General features: G+C 47.5%; 1 protein-coding gene across 1 annotated transcript; it reads right to left on the bottom strand.

Annotated features, from left to right (window-relative positions):
- Positions 1-2,680: 2,680 nt before the first annotated feature.
- LOC143834319 (cytochrome P450 2K1-like) lies at positions 2,681-19,494 on the bottom strand. Its single transcript, XM_077331041.1, has 9 exons — positions 19,229-19,494; positions 17,787-17,949; positions 16,277-16,426; positions 15,091-15,251; positions 14,674-14,847; positions 12,541-12,682; positions 10,525-10,709; positions 7,780-7,921; positions 2,681-7,402 (listed from the first exon to the last, which is right to left on the bottom strand). The coding sequence occupies exons 1-9, from the start codon at positions 19,400-19,402 to the stop codon at positions 7,215-7,217; spliced, it is 1,479 nt and encodes a 492-aa protein (XP_077187156.1). The 5' UTR covers positions 19,403-19,494; the 3' UTR covers positions 2,681-7,214.
- Between the last annotated feature and the right edge of the window lie 1,552 nt (positions 19,495-21,046).

The following is a 21,046-nucleotide window of genomic DNA, read 5'->3' as shown; positions in this document are numbered from 1 at the left end:
TGAGGAAAAATAAAGCATGAAATCTTATTTGTGGAAGCTGGTCAATTTACGCTAATCTCTCAGTCAAAATTTGTTCGGCTGAGTGAGAAAATTGCATATAAAAGCTGCCAGGTGATAACAGCAGGTCCTTAGTTATTCTCTTCTTATTTCAAATAATAAGGCACACCGTCTTCTTCTGTGGTAAAACTGAATATGTTTACTCACACACTAAAGAACAGTCAAACACAATCTTTAACTGTAACCTTTCCTCTGAGGTAAAATCTGGACTTAAGATAAACTCTTTCTTTTTCTTTCCTTGTTCACATATAACGTTAATAATCTGGTTAGAACATTATTTCATTTGAGATTCACAACACAGACATGGTGATTTCTTTACATTTTCTGACAGAATAACCTGAATTTTAGCAAAGAGAGTCTCAGTCAGGCGCTCACTAACAACCAACTGTCAAAAGCTAACTGTCAAATGGAACACTCCCATCATGCATCACTTCAGCCTCAGTGTAGTTCACAAAATTCAAGGGGACTGATTGGCTGTTTTGGCAAAGAATTATCATATGGCTGTATTTGGATGTTGTGACACAGTTTACTAATTTAACAGAATTAATTTTTGCTTTATAATCCCACTGTCATGATGGTAGTTCATAGTCTGAGGGAGAGTGCTCGAAAGCTCACGCCTTGAATAAATATTTGTTGATCTTAAAGGTGCCCCTGGACTCTGATTTTATTGGGCTACTTCAGACCAACCCGGCTACTCATTTGAATCAATGCTAGAAAGAGCCGAAGGTAGCAGGAAAAGTCAAGGACCCAACAAGAGATGGATTGACTCAATCAAGAAATCCACAGCCCTCAGTTTGCAAGACCTGTGCAAGGCTGTTAACAAGATTTTGAATCGTAGAATCATAGGGGCTTTCCGCACCGGGATCCTTGTAGCAAATTGTTTGCTGAATGAAAAATCGCCATTTTAAATAGTGGAATTCGTCGTTATGCATACCTGCCTTTGTAGTGGAATCCAGTCGCGTTTCTATCGTTTCCCACAGGATTCCGGTCTCGGCAAAAATCGCTAGAAAGGAAGCGCTATTGCCAAGCTCGTCCCGCCTCTGGCAGTCAAGCAGCCAATGGGCGGCGGTTAGCATGCTCCCAAACAGCCCCTTTCCCTTTAAGAAAGGTAAAAAAAAACCACACACACACAAACCCGTTGCAACGAATCTGCATTGATTCGTTGCAACGGAGAGACCCATCCAGCTGGCAGGTGTGTTTGAGCTGCCATTTCATCGTTGCCACGCTCCTCCCGAGTGAAAAAAAAATCCCGCCCCCCACGGGTGCAATTATCAGCCAAAAACAGTGTGAAAAATAAAGGGAAAATACATCAGCAAACGGGCTTCTCTGTTGTTTGTGCTTAGTGACTAAACAGCTCTGGGGAGGGACTGAAGCCGGGGCTGAAGCTGGAGGCTCACCGGTGCGTTGATCTCTGCTCCCTCGGAGAAAAAAAAATGGTGATCGCTTCACCGGAAGATCAGAAGAGAGAGCCAGGGGGAGGGACTTCGTAGAAACCACAACAATGGTAACGCACAGAACTTTCCCGCTAGTGTTGCAGATTGGTTGCAGGAGTGTAGCGCTTTCCGGAGGGTGAATCCACTTTTGGGGATTTCCCTGAAAGCGCTACAACGAAGCGCTTTTTGCAGATCGGTTTCAGTTGTGTGGCAGATTGTCAATGACGTTGTGCATAATGGCAAATCAGTAGCGTTTTCAATTGGCAACCATTGTGCGATTTTGAAGGAGTGCGGAAAGCCCCATAGAGTTGGAAGGGGCCATACAGGCCATCTAGTCCAACCCCCTGCTCAACGCAGGATCAGCCCAAAGCATCCAAGAAAAGTGTGTATCCAACCTTTGTTTGAAGACTGCCAGTGAGGGGGAGCTCAGAACCTCCTTAGGCAGCCTATTCCACTGCTGAACTACTCTGACTGTGAAAATTCTTTTCTTGACATCTAGCCTATATCGTACTTGTAGTTTAACCCCTTTACTGCGTGTCCTCTCCTCTGCAGCCAACAGAAACAGCATCCTGCTCTCCTCCAAGTGACAACCTTTCAAATACTTAGAGAGGGCTATCATCTCCCCTCTCAACCTCCTTTTCTCCAGGCTGAACATTCCCAAGTCCCTCAACCTATCTTCATAGGGCTTGGTCCCTTGGCCCCAGATCATCCTCGTCGCTCTCTTCTGTACCCTTTCAATTTTAACTATGTCCTTCTTGAAGTGAGGCCTCCAGATTTTGGGATGTCATTAACTAACATGTCAATCATAAACGATTTGACGGCACTTAACTCTCAACACACGTAAGAGTGCTTGATTATCTGAGCCCCATTAGCTTAATAAGTCTTTATAAAAGATCATGTTAACTGACATATAATAAAGATTGAAAAAGATGATGAAAGGTAGGAGTGTGGCCCCAATTAACCTCTGTGTTGGGGGAGAGCTCAGGGGCAGAGTATCTGCTTGCCATACAGAAGAGCCTAGAATCATAGAATCCTAGGTTAAATCCCCAGCATATCCAGTTTGAAAAAAGGATATGTAATGTGAAAGAATTCTGCTAGACACCCTGGAAATCAGCTGCCAGTTAGGATAGAAAACACCGACCTTGTTAGGCAAATGGTTTTTTCCAACTCTCAATGAACAGCACAGCCAGTGAGATTCCAGAAGCATATACTTTATTGCAATAAGGGGGTCCCAACTGCAGCCGAACAGCATTAGCATCAGCATTTTATACCATGAAGCATAGAACTTTTAGACATGCACAGATGTGTTGTGCTTTTTTTCCTTCCTTTATGCCTATACATTTAATTCCTCTTACAAGCACACTTGTCATAGTATCCTTCTGAATCCGCTTCTCTTTTTCACAAGTAGCTGTTTTGCATAATCAGCTATGTTTTGAGACGTCTTTCCCAGTTTGCCACATCCTGTGTTGCATATTTGATAGAATTTGCTTGCTTACGCAGAATACATCTGCTTAAGCAGAATACAACAATAACTTGCTAGGTGTGCATAAATGTGCAGCCAAATCCTGACTTTTGCAAATGGCATTCATTTGCCATGAACCCTTCAAGCTTGAGAGACCAATGGTCTGACTCAGTGCAAGGCACATTCATGTGTGTTCATGGTGGCTAAGCAGGAATGTGATTTTGTCAGGTCCAAGTCATCCCACCCCACACCCCCAACAGTGACTGGAAAAAAAATGCAACACAGAATACAAGGGGGGTGATATACAAATAAGAGTATACTTAATTTCCAGGACAACTTTGTTCTGTTGACTCATTCAATGAGTTGAAATCTTCTATTAATATATTTATCAGACTATTAAAACAGGTGAGCAAATCCAGTGGCCTATGAAGCAGTTTTTTTTTCTCACATTGGTAATTTAAGAAGAAGTTGGTTCCCTTCTTGGGATGAGAGAGATTCAGACACACACACAGATATCTGAGGGTAAGCAAAGTCTGCCGACTTTCTGCTGAGCTCCCCCCGAAAAGAACAGCACCCTTTATTCCCACCTCTTGCACATAACATGTATCCATGTCTCTCTTTTGTCCTTCAAACCTGTACTCCATCCAGCACAGAAGCTTTTTGCATGTAAGCATCTGAATACAAGCTCTGTTGTTCTTTGTGCTCTCTACTTGCATTGCGATAACACTTTGCTCAGCAGTACATTTTAGCAATACACACACACACACGCACACTAGGCCAGCACCACATACACGAAGGAGTCTCAAAGTGGCTTACAGTCATCTTCCCCTTCTTCTCCCAATAACAGACACCCTGTGAGGAAGGTGAGGCTGAGAGAGCCCTGGGTGTAAACTGCATGGAGCTTTTATTCCAACCCCAGATGGATTCAATCCCTGCCCTCTACACAGAATGCGATTTCTGTTTTGATTTTGGGCGATTTTAATTTTCCCTCTGCACCAAGGAGAATTGATCCGGAGTCACCCTACCATTTCTTCGCAATATCCAGGAGTGCTTTTAATCCTCGATATTGGGATATTGTGGCTCAGAAAGCATGAGAAAGCATGAGAAAGCACTCCCTCCGTGGTAGAGCAGTTCTGATTGGCCGGCTGACTCCGTGGTAGAGCAGTTCTGACTGGCCAGCTGACTCTGTGATACAGAAGCTCTGATTGGCTAAACCTGCGAAGCCAGCCAAGACTGTTTTTTTAAAAAAGAGGAAGCCCTAATTTTCTTTCTGTAGAAGCTGCAGAAGCCCTTCTGTGGATAGAGATTTGCCTCTTGTTTTTTTTTTTCTCCCTTCTCTGTTGTCTTCAAGCCCCCCCCCCCCCCCATTCAAGAAAAGAAAGAAAGAAATAGGCTCTGTCTGGGCTTGGCTCCCTCCCGTTTTGAATTTTCCCAATCAAGCGCAGAACACTTTTCTGTTTCAGTGGGGAGGGGGGGAAGAGGAAGACCCGAGTTCAAATCGATCTGAATTCAGCAGGATCCACACCGAAAAAAACAAAGTAAGTGCAGAATCAGCCCTGATATTCCAGCTCGGTCAGAGCAGTTTTATCAGTGCCGTGGCGAACCCAAGGTCACCAAGCTGGCTGCATGTGGGGGAGCGCAGAATCGAACCTGGCTCCAGATTAGAACGCACTCCTAACCACTACACCAAACTGGCTTAATACATTTGTTTCTTGTTGCTCGTTAGTAATGTTGTGTCAAAGACATCTTTAATGTGCTAATGCAGGAAAAAACAGCAGACAGTATTGTTACTGGTTTTCTATATCTGCTTTAGAATTTATAATGCTATGATTGTTTTATAAATTGACTAGTAAATAAGCCCGCTGCAGTCTTAATTCAGCGGGCACTAGCGGGGCTTCGGAGTCGTCGGGGCCAGCTAGTCGGGTGCAGCCATGGTCCAGGGCGTGAGCGGGGCCCGGGAGTTGGTGGGGCGGGGCTGTGCAGCGCTTGGCGGCTCGCCCGGGTCGTGGTAGTCGTTGGTGGTGATGTGGGCGTGGGGCAGCGCAGTGCGGTGCGGGTCGTCGAGGCCCCGTGGGCGCGTGGGCGGCTACCTGGGGCCGTCTCGAGGCTCGTAGTGTAGCGGCGGCACGACGAGGCGGCGAGCGGGCCTGGTGGAGGTGAGGTTAGTTATGGCAGCAGGCGGGCGGCTGCGAGCGAGGACGAGGGGGGGTGGATCGGGAGGCGCCTCGCACTTCCCAATTAGTCAGTCCGGCGGCAAGGTACTAATTGGGAGCTGCGCGCGGCTCCCAATTGGTCTCTTGCCGCCGGACTGACAATCGGAGTTTGTCGCCGGTCTCTTGCAGTCCGGTCTCTTGCCGCAAGACTGATAATCGGAGTTTGAATGACCCGATTGTCAGTCCAGAGGAAGGGGCCTATGGACACCCTTCCTCATCACGGTCAGGCCCCGCCTTTGGTGCCCTTAACAAAATATTTAATCTGCTCCGCTAGGAGCGGTTAAAGATGTTCCCTGCCCTGAGGCTCACAGGAAGAGTGGGGCCCGGGAGTCGGTGGGGCGGGGCTACGCGGCGCTTGGCGGCTCGCCCGGGTTGCGGTAGTTGTTGGTGGTGATGTGGGCATGGGGCGGCGCAGTGCGGCGCGGGTCGTTGAGGCCCCATGGTCGGGTGGGCGGCTACCTGGGGCCGTCTCGAAGCTCGTAGTGCAGCGGCTGCACGGCGACAAGCAGGCCTTGTGGAGGTGAGGGTAGTTATGGCAGTGGGCGGGCGACTGCAAGCGAGGACGGGGGGGGGGTGGATCGGGAGGCGCCTCACGCTTCCTGAATAGTCAGTCCGGCGGCAAGGTACCAATTGGGAGCTTCGCTGCGCGCGGCTCCCAATTGGTCTCTTGCCGGCGGACTGACAATCGGAGTTTGAATGACCCGATTGTCTGGTGGAGCTGAGGGTAGTTATGGCGGCGGGCGGGCGGCTGCGAGCGAGGACGAGGGGGGCGGATCGGGAGGCGCCTTGCGCTTCCCGATTAGTCAGTCCGGCGGCAAGCTGCGCACAGCTCCCAATTGGTCTCTTGCCGCCGGACTGACAATCGGAGGGCCCAATCGGCAGGCGCTTCGTGCCTGCCGATTAGGCCCCCCGATTGTCATTCCAGAGGAAGGGGCCTATGGGCTCCCTTCCTCATCACGAACAGGGCCCGCCTTTGATGCCCTTAATGAAATATTTAATCCGCTCCACTAGGAGCGGTTAAAGATGTTCCCTGCCCTGAGGCTCACAGGAAGAGTGGGGCTCGGGAGTCAGTGGGGCGGGACTGCGCAGCGCTTGGCGGCTCGCCCGGGTCACGGTAGTCGTCGGTGGCAATGTGGGCGTGGGGCGGCGCAGTGCGGTGCATGTTGTTGTGGCTCCGCGGCCGCGTGGGCGGCTACCTGGGGCCGTCTCGAGGCTGCACGGCGAGGCGGCGAGCGGGCCTGGTGGAGGTGAGGGTAGTTATGGGCCTGGGGCGGGCAGCTGCGAGCGAGGACGAGATGGGTGGATCGGGAGGCGCCTCGCGCTTCCCGATTAGTCAGTCCGGCGGCAAGGGACCAATTGGGAGCTGCACTGCGCGCGGCTCCCAATTGGTCTCTTGCCGCCGGACTGACAATTGGAGGGCCCAATCTGCAGGCGCTTTGCACCTGCCGATTGGGCCCCCCGATTGTCATTCCAGAGGAAGGGGCCTATGCGCACCCTTCCTCATCACGGACAGGGCCCGCCTTTGGTGCCCTTAACGAAATATTTAATCCGCTCCGCTAGGAGCGGTTAAAGATGTTCCCTGCCCTGAGGCTCACAGGAAGAGTGGATTACAAAAGATTATTATTATTATCATCATCTTCATTGTGTACATTGAGACAAACAAGACTCAGAGTCCAAATCTCATGATGATGTTCATATTTCAAGTTCAGCGGTGTCTCAGAGATCATTTGGCAGACTGGCAAAGTGCTAAAAATCAAGGCGATGGGCTGGATCCAACCAGGTTTCCTGCTGGTGATAAAGGGGGTCAATTGTGACTTCCCCAAAGTCTCCGCTGGAAATCATAAGACCTCCATGGACAAAACCCACATAGAATTGAGAGTGTAGCAAGAAAGGAAATCCAGAGCCAGACAGACTGGAAAACCTGGTTGGATCTAACCCTATGAAACTGAATCCTCTGAGGCCATTGCCATGAAAGGTCTTCACCAGGCAAGAAGCTGCAGAAAAGACTAAGGAAGCACACTGGGGAACTAAACAAGACAGACCTGAACCTTACGAACGTGACAAAGCACAGCACTTGTAAGGTACTGGAAGTGCTATTAATCCAACCAATGGTGTAAAGTCCAGGTCATCTTTAGACATTCCAGGGGCCAGCTGGAAAGTGAATTTCTGGAGAAGGCTTGTAAAGAACAAAAAGAGCTCCATTTTAGCGAGGGTTTCCCCTGCACAAATTCTTCGACCTATAACAATGGAGAAGGAAGTCCAGTTTAATGAATTTCTTGTCTTGATAAGTTTTTATAAAGTAGGACTTAACAGGGATATTGGTTTCTTATCTCACTACATATGCTAACCTAATTCAGCCCTTACATCTGTATTCTTCCAATCCCCCAATTGGGCCATACGTCCTCTTTATTTTATTCCTTATTTGGAATAATAGATTAGAATAGTAGATTATAATGTCATGTAATTAATGTAATGCAGATTGGAATATATTTCTGTGGCCTGGTCCTGCACAATGAGAAACAGCCACCTGTGATGGCGTTCTTCCAAGCTAAGGTACTTAGGATTCAGACACCTCAGTCAGTAATTAAGCCCACCATTATCTAGAAGTAGATACCTGCAGAGAAAGGCAAGAACGCATCTCTCTTTACGAACTTTCCATCCGAGTCCAGAAAGTGCTCCGGGTAGAATTTAAATGGTTTCTCCCACTGAGTTTCATCTTGCAGCACAGAGCTCAGGAATGGGATGATGTAAGTCCCCTGCAAAGGCAAAGCAATGGGTTATTGGGGGGGGGGAATGAAGATTATTTTGGAAGCTAGTCTGCAGTAGAAAAGCTAGATTAAAGTCCAAGAGAGCCACAGAGACCAACAAATATTTCTAGATACAAGTTTTCGAGAGTCAAAGCACCCTTTGGGAAATCTGACAAAAGGACATTTTAACTCTCCAAGTCGACTTGGTTTCTATGGAGTGACTGGACTGGAATGAAAAACATTAATAAACCAGCCCTGGTTTTATCTAAGTATATCAGCCTTCAGAGAAACAATATGGCAGGCCCTCATACCGAAGAAGAAGAGCGGGTTTCATACTCCACTTTTCACTACCCAAAGGAGTCCCAATGCAGCTTACAATCACCTTCCCTTCCTCTTCCCACAACAGACATCCTTTGAGGTAGGTGGGGCTGAGAGAGCTCTGAGAAAACTGTGAGTAGCCCAAGGTCACTCAGCTGGCTGCATGTGGCAGAGGACTGAGGAATCAAGCCTAGCTCAGCAGATTGGATGCCTCCACTATTAACCACTACACCAGGCGGCCTTGACCTATGTGTGAACTCAAGGGTAAGGAAAATGGGATAAAGATTTGACTTAGATGAAGAACACTGAAAAGTTTTAAAATATTTTGGCAGGAGCTAACCACATCTGGCTGTGTTCATGTTCACATCATTTCAACCAAAAAGGCAAGGAAGGAAGGAAGGAAGGGAGGGAGGGAGGGAGGGAGGAACCTTTATTCCTGCTGCCTGCCTTTACCATGAGGCTCAGGGCAGGTAACATGAGTCAATGAATACAATTATAGATAACATTAAATGTTAAAATCATATTTTACATTAAAACCACATTTCAGTATCCTAGCACAACCACCAACTAAATGAGTGCTGAGGAGGGTATAATTTTTGAGTTGGTGGAATTAACTTTCACTTGGCTCTTCCACTGAAATCAATGGGATTTAGCTAACTTTATTATTATTATTATTATTATTATTATTATTATTATTATTATTATTATTATTATATTTATATTTATACCCCGCCTCCCCCCGAAGGCTCGAGGCGGCTTACATAACCCCGTCCCCTAAAACCATAAAATGACAATAAAAACCAATAATTTACAGTAATTGTAACAGCGATGGCGTAATCCAGTGGTCCCCAACCTTTATTAGGCTGGGGACCGGCAGGGCATCGGGCCGCGCCCGCAGGGCCCGCGGCCACGCCCACGCTTCGGGCCGCGCCCAGCCGCACCCGCGGGCCGCACCCGCGGATCGGCCGCGCCCGCGAGCCGCGCCCAGCCGCGCCCGTGGGCCGCACCCGCGGATCGGGCCGCGCCCGTGAGCCGCGCCCGGCCGCGCCCGTTGATCGGGCCGTACCCGCGGGCCGCGCGGGCGCGGCCGGCCCTCCCCGCAGTAAGTAGCTTCCCGGGTTTTTTACTGCGGGGGTTTTTTACTGCGGGGGGGCGGGGAGAGGGAGCCGCGGCCTGGCGCCTTGGCCTTTGCGGCCCGGCGGCGGGCCGCGGCCCGCAGGTTGGGGACCACTGGCGTAATCTACTCATTTGCTCTCCGCATCCTCATCTACGGCGGGGGGTGACGCTCTCTACCGCCAGTTTGTGAGGGGGGGGCTGATCTTCTTTCCGCCCGGCCTCAGTTATAAGCCTGGCGGAAGAGCTCCGTCTTACAGGCCCTGCGGAATGCTGGTAATTCCCGCAGGGCCCTCAGCTCTTCCGGGAGCTCATTCCACCAGGTTGGGGCCAGGACCGAAAAGGCCCTGGCCCTAGTCGAGGCCAGGCGGGCTTCCTTGGGGCCAGGAACGACCAGAAGGTTAGCCCCCGCAGAGCGTAAAGCCCTGCGGGGGATATAGGGCAAAAGGCGGTCCCTCATATATACTGGGCCTAGACCACGGATGGCCTTGAAGGTCAAAACCAAAACCTTGAACCTGATCCGGAAGGCGACCGGTAACCAATGCAGCTGCCTCAGAACTGGCTGGATGTGAGCCCTCCATGGTGTAGCTGTGAGGACTCTAGCAGCCGCATTTTGGACGAGTTGCAGTTTCCGGATCAAGCCCAGAGGCAGGCCGGTGTAGAGCGAGTTACAGAAATCTAGTCTAGAGGTGACCGTCGCATGGATCACTGTGGCCAGGTGTTCGGAGGACAGATAGGGCGCTAGTAGCCGAGCCTGGCGAAGATGGAAAAATGCCCGGCTAGCTACCTGTTTAACCTGTGCCTCGAGTGTTAGTGAGGCATCAATGGTCACCCCTAAATTCCTGGCCTGAGATGCGATATTAAGTTGCGTCCCGGCCAGAAAGGGTAAGCGCGCTTCCTGATCTGCCCCCCTACGGCCCAACCACAGAACCTCCGTCTTGGAGGGGTTGAGTTTCAGGCGACTCTGCTCGAGCCATCCAGCTACGGCTTCCAAACATCTGGCAAATGGATCTGGGGGGGAGTCCGGGTGGCCATCCATGAGGAGAAAGAGCTGGGTGTCATCAGCGTACTGCAAAATTCTGCAAAATATTTATAAAGAGGATCTTCTGAAGACTCAATGAACCAATCATGCCAGATTCAACTGAGCCAAGGTCATAATGTATTCAAGTAAAAGTGAGTACCCTGGGAATGAAGTAGCCTTTAAGAGTGACATCCACGGTGGTTGCGTGTGCGATGTTTGTAGGGACAATGCTAGCGAACCTCTGAATTTCATGGATTACGGCATCTGTGTATGGCATTTTTGCACGGTGTTCTGTCCGTGGCTGAGCAGATCCCACTACCTGTGCAATTTCTTCTTGGACTTTTTCTGAGAATAATAAAACATTTCTTTTCAAAATAATAAACTTCACAGTTTCCATCTGACTCCATCAATAAGGGAAGATGGTGGGATACCTTTCTATAGATACATAATAGATATATCTTCCTGATTACTGTTTTCACAACTAGAGTCATAAACTGCAAAGGGTTGAACACTGAACTGGAAGCATAAGATAGACTGCCTGAGCTACAATGTGATTTTGCTACAGCTACCAAAAATTTAGCCACACTCAACGTTACTTATTTGTCTTCATCTTTTTCTTAGCAAGCAAGAAGACTTAGCTTGTCAGCCTTTTTCATCCTTTTGAGGCTTCGAGGAGCTCTGGAAGTGATGTCAACTGGTCATTCCCCTCACAAGTGACATCTCCAACCGTGTTAACAGACAGGCTCAAGGAGGATTGGGGGGGGGGGAGAGACAGGATGTAGTTTAGGGCCAGAGTAGGTATGCAGGATCTGCCCCCTCCCGGGTGCAGAAACAAGGAGAACTCGGGAGGGGGGAGGGGAAGCAATGGAAGTGGCTGGTACCCTAGATTGTGGCCAACTCCATCAAGGCAGGAGGGGAAATGCCATGGACCCTCTTCTAGAGGTCCCGTGTTCTGCTGTGGGGAATTCCATGGACCCCTGGTTGGAAATCCCAGGCTTAAGTAAAGGAAAAATCAATGCAGCTCTCAAATCTGGAAATTCTGGACAATCCAAAAGAATATGATCTATGGAGTTAATTTGGTTAGTAGCACACCTGCAGAATCTATTATACTATGGAATACCATTAAACCTTCCTAACAACACCACCAATGGCAAAGTGTTCAAACACACAAGTTTAAATGTCCTTATACTTCAGAAGAGATCATTCGAACAAGGGGTTTGACCTTTTAATCAGGAAAATGCCAACTGAAAAGGAGCAATGTATTCTGACCTTTAACCAGCATACACCTATAAATCAAGGTCCCCCAAACTCCTTTTTAATTGGCTGACACTGCTACTCATAGTTTCTATCTTATCACTGGTCATGTTCATGTATCTTAGTAACACTCCATCTTAGTAACACAAATCTTAGTAACACTCCATCCATATTGTAAGAACATAAGAGAAGCCATGTTGTATCAAGCAAATGCTCTGTGATACTGATTGGACAAAAACCAAGTATCTTCAGGAGGTCCCCCTGTGGGGCCAAAACTCTACCTGTGGCCCCCCAAGCACCACGAGCGAAGAACATCACAGTGTTCCATCCTGTGACTAACAGCAGCTGATGAACCTCTACTCCAGATGTTTCTCCAATCCCCTCTTGAAATGGTCCAGGCTAGTAGACCACTTCCTGTGGCAGTGAATTCCATATGTTAATTACTCTTTGGGTGAAGAAGGACTTCCCTTTATCTGTTCTCAACCTACTGCTCACTAATTTCATTGAGTCCCTATGAATTGTTTGTATTGCAAGGAACAGAAAAATGCTTCTTTCTCTCCCTTTTCTATCTCATTCATAATTTTGTAAACCTCTATCATGTCACTCCTCGGTCATTGGCTCTCCAAGCTAAAGAACCCTAACTTTTAAACCTTCACAAGGGAAAATAAAACTAATTATTTTAGTTGTCCTTTCATGCATTCTTCCCAAGGTGACAATATCTTTTTTGAGGTGCACTGACCAGATCTGTACACCGTAGTCCAAAGGATGCTGCATCATGGATTTATACAAGAGCATTATGACACTGGCTGATTTTGTTTTCAATTCCCTCCCGATGCCACTCTCTTTCAAACCCCTACTGCATATAATAACCATCCAGAAACCTGAACAGAGTTCAGGCTCAAGACAATGGAAAGCAACTGACTCTGGATTTCGGGGTACTTCATCATTAAAAGGAGGCCCCAGCGAATTGTCGTTGAGGTGGTCAATGTGCCAGCACTGAATAAGTCAGCCACCACGGCCTTCAGGTTTTCGGTATGGAAAAAGCCATTCATCTTGTTCTTATCCTACAGGGATAAAAATGAAGTCATGATCAAAATTAAAGGATTGCTTCGAACCGCAAGACGGCCCTGAGAACTTCACAGCATTGACAGGAAACAGATCTCTGAGATACGTAGTAGCAGAAAATGGCTGTGGGTAACCAGACTGATCCAAAGGAATCCCCAAAACCAGAAGCCACATAATACATTTTATTAGGACCAATAAAAAAAATAGGTGGCTTTTGTGTTGGATTTTGCCGTATACCAAGTCCCTCTAAAGCAGCCTTTCTCAATTTTTTTGCTTTTGAGAAGCCCCTGAAACATTCTTCAGTCTCCAAGAAAACCCAGAAGTGGTGCGATCATGCAGAATATGGCTGGGAAGCAGAGCTGTGGACATGCCCACCCAGGGCCCCTCCCCTTCCACCCCCTCCAGGCCCATCATTGGCCATTTTGGGTTTGTGGGGGGGAAGGTCAACATTACCATGTATGATCATATCACCCGATCAATGTTTAACAAATTTCAAAAAATATATTACAAATTAATTAACTCCCATTAATTAATATATAAAAATTAATTAACAAGGGGACGTTTCCGCGTTCCCTTGTCACAGGTCTTCTGGGGCACTGCGCCCGGCCAGGGCTGGGATGGTGGCAGCAGGGTGCATAATCAGGGTTGCCTTGTTGCTGCCATCCAGGATTTCCAGCCCCGTGCATAATGGGTCTATGACAGTTATTCATTATTTAATTACCCCAAATTTCTTTCTTCTCACCCTGTGAGACAGGTGGGGTTGAGAGAACTGACTGGCCCAAGGTCACCCAACTGGCTGCATGTGGAGAAGAAGTAGAGAATCAAACCCAGTTGATTAGAGGCCACTGCTCTTAACCACTACATCAAGCTGGTTCTCTACACCAAGCTGGTAGAAAGGAGCAGGAATGCAGAACACATGAGGTTTTCTCCTGGCATTCTCTGTCCCCCTTTTTACCTGTGAGTAACATGCGATACAGACAGTTCTGGTCACATCTCAGCAACTACTGAAAATAAGGAAATCTCTGCTGGTTTGATGGGAAGTTCTTTCCCAACGCTAGATGACTTGCCAATGAGCGATGCGTTCAAGTGCAAAGTGTATATTTAAAACTCAGATGCTCAGGCAATTTCCGCCCATCAGTAAAAATAGCGTTACACTCGCTGATTGGCATAGCGCTAATTCATATCACACCTCCCGGATCCTCCTCACCTTTTTGCTATCTCACATTTGTCTGCCGCCTTTTCATGCTTCTCCCCTCCACATCTGTGGCTTGAAATGGCAGAAGAGAGCAACGTGCTTTCTGCCTGTCAATCAATCCAGGGAACCAATCCCCTTTCTCCATGTTTTAAAGGTCCCTGATCCTGCTAAAGTTTTAAAAAAAAATTCATACTTCTCCATTGAAACGCTTATGCATATAAATCATAGATGCGTAGTTCTTTTTCAATGCCCCCCCCCTTATGGAATCGCAAGTCTTTTGATTCTTTTAAAAATTACCCTTGCGCCTGATTTTTTTTGGGGGGGCGGACTTTAGAGAGGCATCCTTTGTGTTACAACTGTGGAAAAAGATTCTTTTATTTCTGCCATCGCCTGCACGCTTGTCCACCTACTCGTTGCTCCAGGATGTTAACCATTTTAAAAAAGAAACTGCCATCCCCCGGAATAATAGAGAGGGAGGTGGGGTGCAAGGGTAGGACAAGGCAGGCACCTTTAGCACATTTTAGCCTCCAGAACTTCCCTCTGCTGGTGGCTTTTCAGAAGCTAGCTCTAAATAAGTTGGTGAATCCAGTTTATGCGATTCCCCAAACGGCGCTTTAAAATGGAGGATGTAGTCAGCCGGTTACTGCCCAGACGCTGAATGTCAGTGACGTCATATGGAGCGGCCGGAATATAACGACTACCTAAGGTAAGCATTTCACTACATTTAACAGGTGCGGAAATGCCCTCACTGTTCACCTGCAGCAACTAATAGATTTATTTAAAGGGTGGCATTACCTCTTGCTGCCGGACAAGGAATGAATCGGTCAGGTTTCTTTGGTCATTGGCATCCAGTTCCTTCAGGTGTTCTGTGAAGATAGACTTCAGGAAGTCAAAGAGTTCATCTCTGTTATTCAGAATTTTCTTACGAGCCCCAGAAAGGAAGCCCAGAGCAGGAAACACATTATAAAGCTGGGGAAAAAACAGAAGATGAGCAGTATAAATAGTCTTTGTCAGATATCTGGGGAAAAGTCAAGGCACAGTTCAAATTGCTGGAGGAGCAGAGAGAGGCCACAGGTGATGAGGGCTCCAAACCAGCCCTTTTCTCCAAAGGAACTGATCTGTAGTCTCTGGAATTGTGACTTGGAAGCTGGCAACCCCAAACAGAACTGAAACAGAACTGAAACAGATGTTAAAAGGGAAGAATCGCCTCACCTGGACTGAAGGGCTTGCAACAAGCTGGAAGATCTCATTGATCATGCTCAACAGTTTTAGAAACAAGGGATTGTCATATTCAAATCTCTGGGAGAATAATATCGATATTATAATATTGGAAGCGGCAGCATTCATGACTTCGGTGTTCTCAAATGGTTTTCCTACGTACACCAATAAAGGAATCAGAGAACATTCAATTGGGAAAGAGCATTACTGTTACCATTGTGATAGGATCAAGTGGGCAGCCGTGGGGACTGAAGCAGCAGAACAACATTTGAATCCAGTGGCACCTCTGAGACGAACACAGATTTATTCCAGGTGTTAGCTTTCAGGTGTCTGAGGGTGGGTGCTGAGCACACAAAAGTTTACACCTTGAATAAACCAGAATTTTGTTCTACTATCATTGGCTTAGGATCTCAGAGAGAGCGGGCACTATGGTTCTCTCCTTATTTCCCAGGCTGAACTTCGCAACATGCTTTCTGCACTGCGTCCAACCGAGGCAGCCTCCCACCATGCTTTGCTCCCCTCCCCTTTTCTAAAAATGTGCTTCTAATTTTTGTGTTATGATATTATAAGGTTATAACATCATAATACTGCTGTACAAGCCTGCAAGTCTGCTTTAAAAATATTAGAAACAGCATTGAAATGCAACCCCCCCCCCCTTTTTTTTTTAAAGCAGATTTTTTGGGAGGGGAAGATGGGGAAAGGGGAGGGGGGAGGACAGTGACAGCATTGTAATGAAATCACCCCCTTTTTCGGGAGGGGGAGGGAGGACAGCAATGAGGAAACAGTGCGGGCAGGGAAAAACTCAATGGCGCATATTTCCGCATTGGGCAGCCTCAAATTAGACACAGACCCTGCTTTAAAAAATTAAAACTGGTTTTCTGAGGATTCTTTTGCTGTGGGGCAAGTAAGGGAACAATTCAGGAATGCGCCCGAAGAAACAAACATAACTGCAGAAACAAACAAAAAAAATCGACCCCTTAAAAATGCAAATCTGTACAATATCCCTGGTGTGGAAACAGTCTCTGTGTATCTTTCCATGCCCCAAGGAGATACACCTCTTGCTGTGATACACCTCTAGACAGTTGCTAGAATTCCTTGGGGCGAAGGCCCTGTCAATAAATTATTGAAAACCAGTTTGTTCTCCTGTGGAGTCAGAGCAGAAAAGAAAACCCCAGCTCACCTTCATAAGATTCAAACCTCTCTACCAAGAAACCACACTCCTCTATGATCTTGTCTTCAATGGTCTTCCTGCCCATTCCGTAGTCCCGTAAGTTGGTTAATGCAAACCGCCGCATCAGTTTCCAGCTCTCACCATGACCAAAAATAACACCTGAATGAAAGTGAAGGCCAGATTTCCAGTTGGCAGGGCACGAGGGGATTCGAATCCGCATTTTCCCGATACTACTCCTGCCCTCTTCACCACTACACTGTGCTAAGTGTGGTGTAGTAGATACTGAGTTTAGGCCAGTTCAGTCAAATGCCAGGGGTAATGGGCATCCTTGACAACATTGCCTTCCTGTTTCCCACTTCACTTTACCACCTATGACAGCTTTCCCGATATGATCACCGGAGAGCATCATGCTATGCGAACACCAATTTCCTGGTGACCCCTGGCCCCAAGGACGATTGCCTGCTCTTGACCAGAGCCAGGGACATTTCGCCCGTGGTTCCTGGAGCTATCAAAGTTCTCTGCAGGGCCTGTAAGATGGCGCTCTTCCATCAGGCCGACGGTTGAGACCAGGGCTGTCCCTCCATTCTCCTTTCTCTCAGCTCCCCCATTGTCATCTCCAGTCTGGGCTAGTGGGGTGGGGGATGGGGGTTTAAAAATGTATTTTAGTATTAGATTGGAATTGGAATTTTTTTACTATCGTAAAAAAAATTATTGCTGTGATCCACCCCAATACTGGAAAGGGCAGTATTGAAAGCTCAGCAGTAGAATAAGCTGCCTAAGGAGGTGGTGAGCTCCCCCTCACTGGCAGTCTTCAAGCAAAGGTTGGATACACACTTTTCTTGGATGCTTTAGGATGCTTAGGGCTGATCCTGAGTTGAGCAGGGGGTTGGACTAGATGGCCTGTATGGCCCCTTCCAACTCTATAATTCTATGATTCTCTGAAAGGTAGTAGTAGTAGTAGTAGTAGTAGTAGTAGTAGTAGTAGTTCTTCAGTTCTTCCTTGGATCATATAGGTTGAACATTATGACAGATGCTCCTTTATATAGCAAAAACGGGTATGACAATTCAGTTTTGCTACTCTCAACTGTATCCCATAATGTACCCTGCTTACTATCTAAATACCACAGAACTCAGATCAATCTGGAAATGCAGTGCATCTGAAAAGCAGGGGGCTCCTGCCCAGTCCAGTGGACCTGGCAACCCTACCGTCACTACATCCACTGGCAGTGAATTCCACATTTTAAGGACTCATCAAATAAAGAACTATTTCCTTTTGTCTGCCCAGAATTTGTCAACCAACAACTTCATTGGGTGTCCCTAAGTTTTAATACTGTGTCTATCCTAAGCATAATTTTATTGTGTGGCATGGAGACCAGCTGATGGCTACAGATCTTCACCACAGAGCGGGAAAATAAGCCAATTACTCTTATGCTATAGTCTAAATCCCCTAGTCCTTTAGGACTTCCCATTCTTATGCTTCATGTACAGAGTAGCCACAATAGGAATGGAGGGACCTCACCATGACCCCCCAGAAATTCTTCAAACATCGGGATGAGGGGCCTCTCATCAAAGGCCTTGGCCTGCTTCACCAAAGCCTCCTTTACGGTCTCATACCCTATGAGCACTACGATTTTCTGGGATCCCAACTGAATGCTGAACACAGGGCCGTACACTTTGGATAGCTGAAAAATAATCCAAGGAAACAAGTCAGAAGCGTCATCCTGAGCCATTACGTATAAACAGCCCCTCACAGAACCAAGAGAGCAATTTCACACCCATCGTCTGACCAGTCTGGTATGCCTTTTGTCCAGTAGTTTTGATTATTTTTGTACTGCCTCGATTTGAGTACGGACAGGGTTGCCAACAGGCCTAGAGAACACATGGCATTTCCCTTTAATTAAGGATGCCAGTCCCCAGAGAGGACAACTCATCTCCAGGCAACAGAGATCACTTCCCCTGGAGAAGATGGCTGCTTTGGAGGGTAGATTCAAAGGGTAGATTCAAAGAATACTTTGCTGGGGTCCTGTATTATATTAATATCTATTATCCTAAGTCATGGGACAGGTTTTTCCACTTTTTTCCCCTTTGTTGGACTTTGACTCTGGCAGCCTGACTTCAGGAGAGGCACAATTGGTTTTCTGGGTGGGCCAGGCCATAACTCTGATTAGGACTGCAGCAGAGGGGGAGGATGACTTTCTGCTTTGCCCTCCAATTTCTCCAGCTGTTTACTCAACATTTTATCCTGGGGCCCCTATTCATTACCTGGGTGGGGCAAACAGCACTCCCTGAAGGCGGTTCAGTGCAAGAGATTGGGGGGCTGGCTTCAAATAGCCTTAGAAGAGCAAAGGGGCGATGTCTGACTTTGGGCCAACTCTATTTATTTTGCGTTATTTTCCTAACGGCTCTGGGCTAAAGCCCACTCCATGCCTTTGCAGTAGTCGTTTCTGGATGCGATCAGAGTGGGGATAAATTTGACCAGATCTTGTTTTTCCAGGAAAGGAGGCAAACTGTCAGTCCTGCCAAAGTTGAGAGGCCCTGCGAATGTCTGTATGCAGCAATGATTCAGAGGGGTAGCTCTGTTGGACTGAAGCAGCAGAACAAAACATGAGTGCAGTGGCACCTTGAAGACCAACAGAGTCTATATTTAAGGTATAAGCTTTGGTGTGCATGCACACCATCTGTATCTGAAAGAGTCTATCTGACAAAGTGGACATTTGTGGGTCTTGAAGGTGCCACTGGATTCAAACTTTGTTCCTCTGCACCAATGGATCTCATAGTTCCCCCACATGGCAGACAGAAACAGCAAAGAATTAAAGGGGAAAGAATTAAAAAATAGATTATTTGACAAACTGTAGCCAGCCCTTGGGGGGAAGCCATTACAATCGTCTTTGCCCAACAGAGATGACCAGTCTAAAACATGAATCTACAACTGTCACAGGAGCCACAATGACACATGTTTACCTTGTACATGGTTATGTACGGCTTCTTCAGGTCCATGAGGTGGAGATTTCCAATAAGCGGGAGTGGCCTCGGTCCTGGGGGGACATTTTGGCTGCTGCCATTCCGGAAAGCGCCCCTTTTCCAAAGAAAGGTTATCGTAAGGACAAAGAGGAGAAATATGGAGAGAGGATCCATCCGATCTATTTCCTGCCAACCAGGCGTTTTCTGAAATGATCGAGGAGAGTGTCTCTCAGCTAGAGAAGGTGGAAAGAGTTAGGTAACTGCACCACAAACAATATAAACTGGGTTGGGGTTTTTTTTGTGTGTGTTTGTTTGTTTTGCTCTAGTTAATAAGTTATAATGATCACCAATCAGAATGCGTCCTGGTTCTCCTCCAGTTTCTTTTGCCTTCCAGCCATTCAGATACGCTCTTCCTGGGGGAGGTGGCAACGAAGTCCTCAAATGAAAACTTGGCCAAACAGATTTAGACTCCTTTGACTTCTTTTGGAGGAGGCCAAAGGTTGAGGATCAGCTGAACAGATCAGTCCAGTGAAATGATGCTCCTTGAAAGGCGGATTTTGCCACAAGTATCAGAACTTCATGAAAGGTCCTGCATTTTCCTCTCGCTTGTCAACCTACTGCTGGTTTGCACTCAAGATTACGTAGCTTGATTCCTCATGTAGTGAGAAGTGTCAGCAGAAAGATATTTGTGGGCCGGGAAAGTTCAGCACAACAATTACACAAGCAGGTGTCTCGAAAACTCAAATGTTAAACTCCACAAGTTCCCTTTTCTCTTGCTGTCAGAGCTCCTGCATGCCAGTGTGGTTTAGGCTGCCAACCTCCAGGTGGTGGCTGGAGATGTCCTGGGAGTACGACTGTTCTACTGGCGTCAAAGATCATCTCAGCTGGAGGAAATGGACACTTAGGAATGTGGGCTCTACAGCATTCTATGCCATGGGAGCCCCACCCCGCCCCTCCCCAAGCTAAGCTCCCCTCCGGCTCCACCCACAAAGCCTCCAGGTATTTCCCCACCTGGCGCTTGCAACACTAGATGGACTAGAGGCAGGGTTACAAAATTGTGCTGGCCCCAGTCCACCAGTAACTGGCTCTCAGGTTCTGGGTACCAAGTGGGTCCCCTACTATCTGCAAGAGGAATCAGACCCAACTAGAAGTCCACTTCTTCAGAAGCAGGGAAGCCCTCAAGCAAACCACCACAAGACAGCAGCATGCAAGCTTGTTTCTTTAGCAAGAAAACTACAACTTCCAGTGCCCCTAGTGGCACTGGAAGGCAAGGAGGGAGAACAATGAGGGCCATTCCGCACTTGTTCAAAATTGCACAATGGTTGCAAATTGAAATCGCTGTTTTGCTGTTATGCACAACGTCGTTGACAATCTGCAACACTCCTGAAACCGATCCGCAAAAAGCGCTTCGTTGTAGCGCTTTCAGGGAAATCCCAAAAAGTGGATTCACCCTCCGGAAAGCGCTACACTCTTGTAACCAATCTGCAACACTAGCAAGAAAATTCTGTGCGTTACCATTGTTGCGGTTTCTGCAAAGTCCCTCCCCCTGGCTCTCTCCTCTGATCTTCCGGCGAAGCGATCGCCATTTTTTTTTCTCCGAGCGAGTGGAAATAAATGCACCGGCGAGCCTTCGTTTACCCAGCGAGGCTTCCCTGGCTGCAGTCCCTCCCCAGAGCTGTTTTAAGTCACCAAGCACAAGCAACACACAGCCCCGTTTGCTGGTTTATTTTCCCTTTATTTTTCACTCTGTTTTCGGCCGAAAATCGCACCCGTGCGGGGGGGGGGGTATTTTTTTTTCACTCTGGGGAAGCATGGCAA

The sequence above is a fragment of the Paroedura picta genome, chromosome 3 (assembly GCF_049243985.1).
Source record: "Paroedura picta isolate Pp20150507F chromosome 3, Ppicta_v3.0, whole genome shotgun sequence".
Classification (NCBI taxonomy): Eukaryota; Metazoa; Chordata; class Lepidosauria; order Squamata; family Gekkonidae; genus Paroedura; species Paroedura picta.
The sequence above is the reverse complement of the archived record's forward strand: the minus strand, read 5'-3'. Positions and strand labels throughout refer to the sequence as shown.

Excerpts from the sequence above, each read along its gene's own strand:
- LOC143834319 (XM_077331041.1), bottom strand. The coding sequence starts at position 19,402 with ATGGATCCTCTCTCCATATTTCTCCTCTTTGTCCTTACGATAACCTTT. Across the intron at positions 17,950-19,228 it reads CGTACATAACCATGTACAAG|CTATCCAAAGTGTACGGCCC; the intron begins GTAAACATGTGT and ends ATTATTTTTCAG. Across the intron at positions 7,403-7,779 it reads GTTCTTGCCTTTCTCTGCAG|GTCGAAGAATTTGTGCAGGG; the intron begins GTATCTACTTCT and ends CCATTGTTATAG.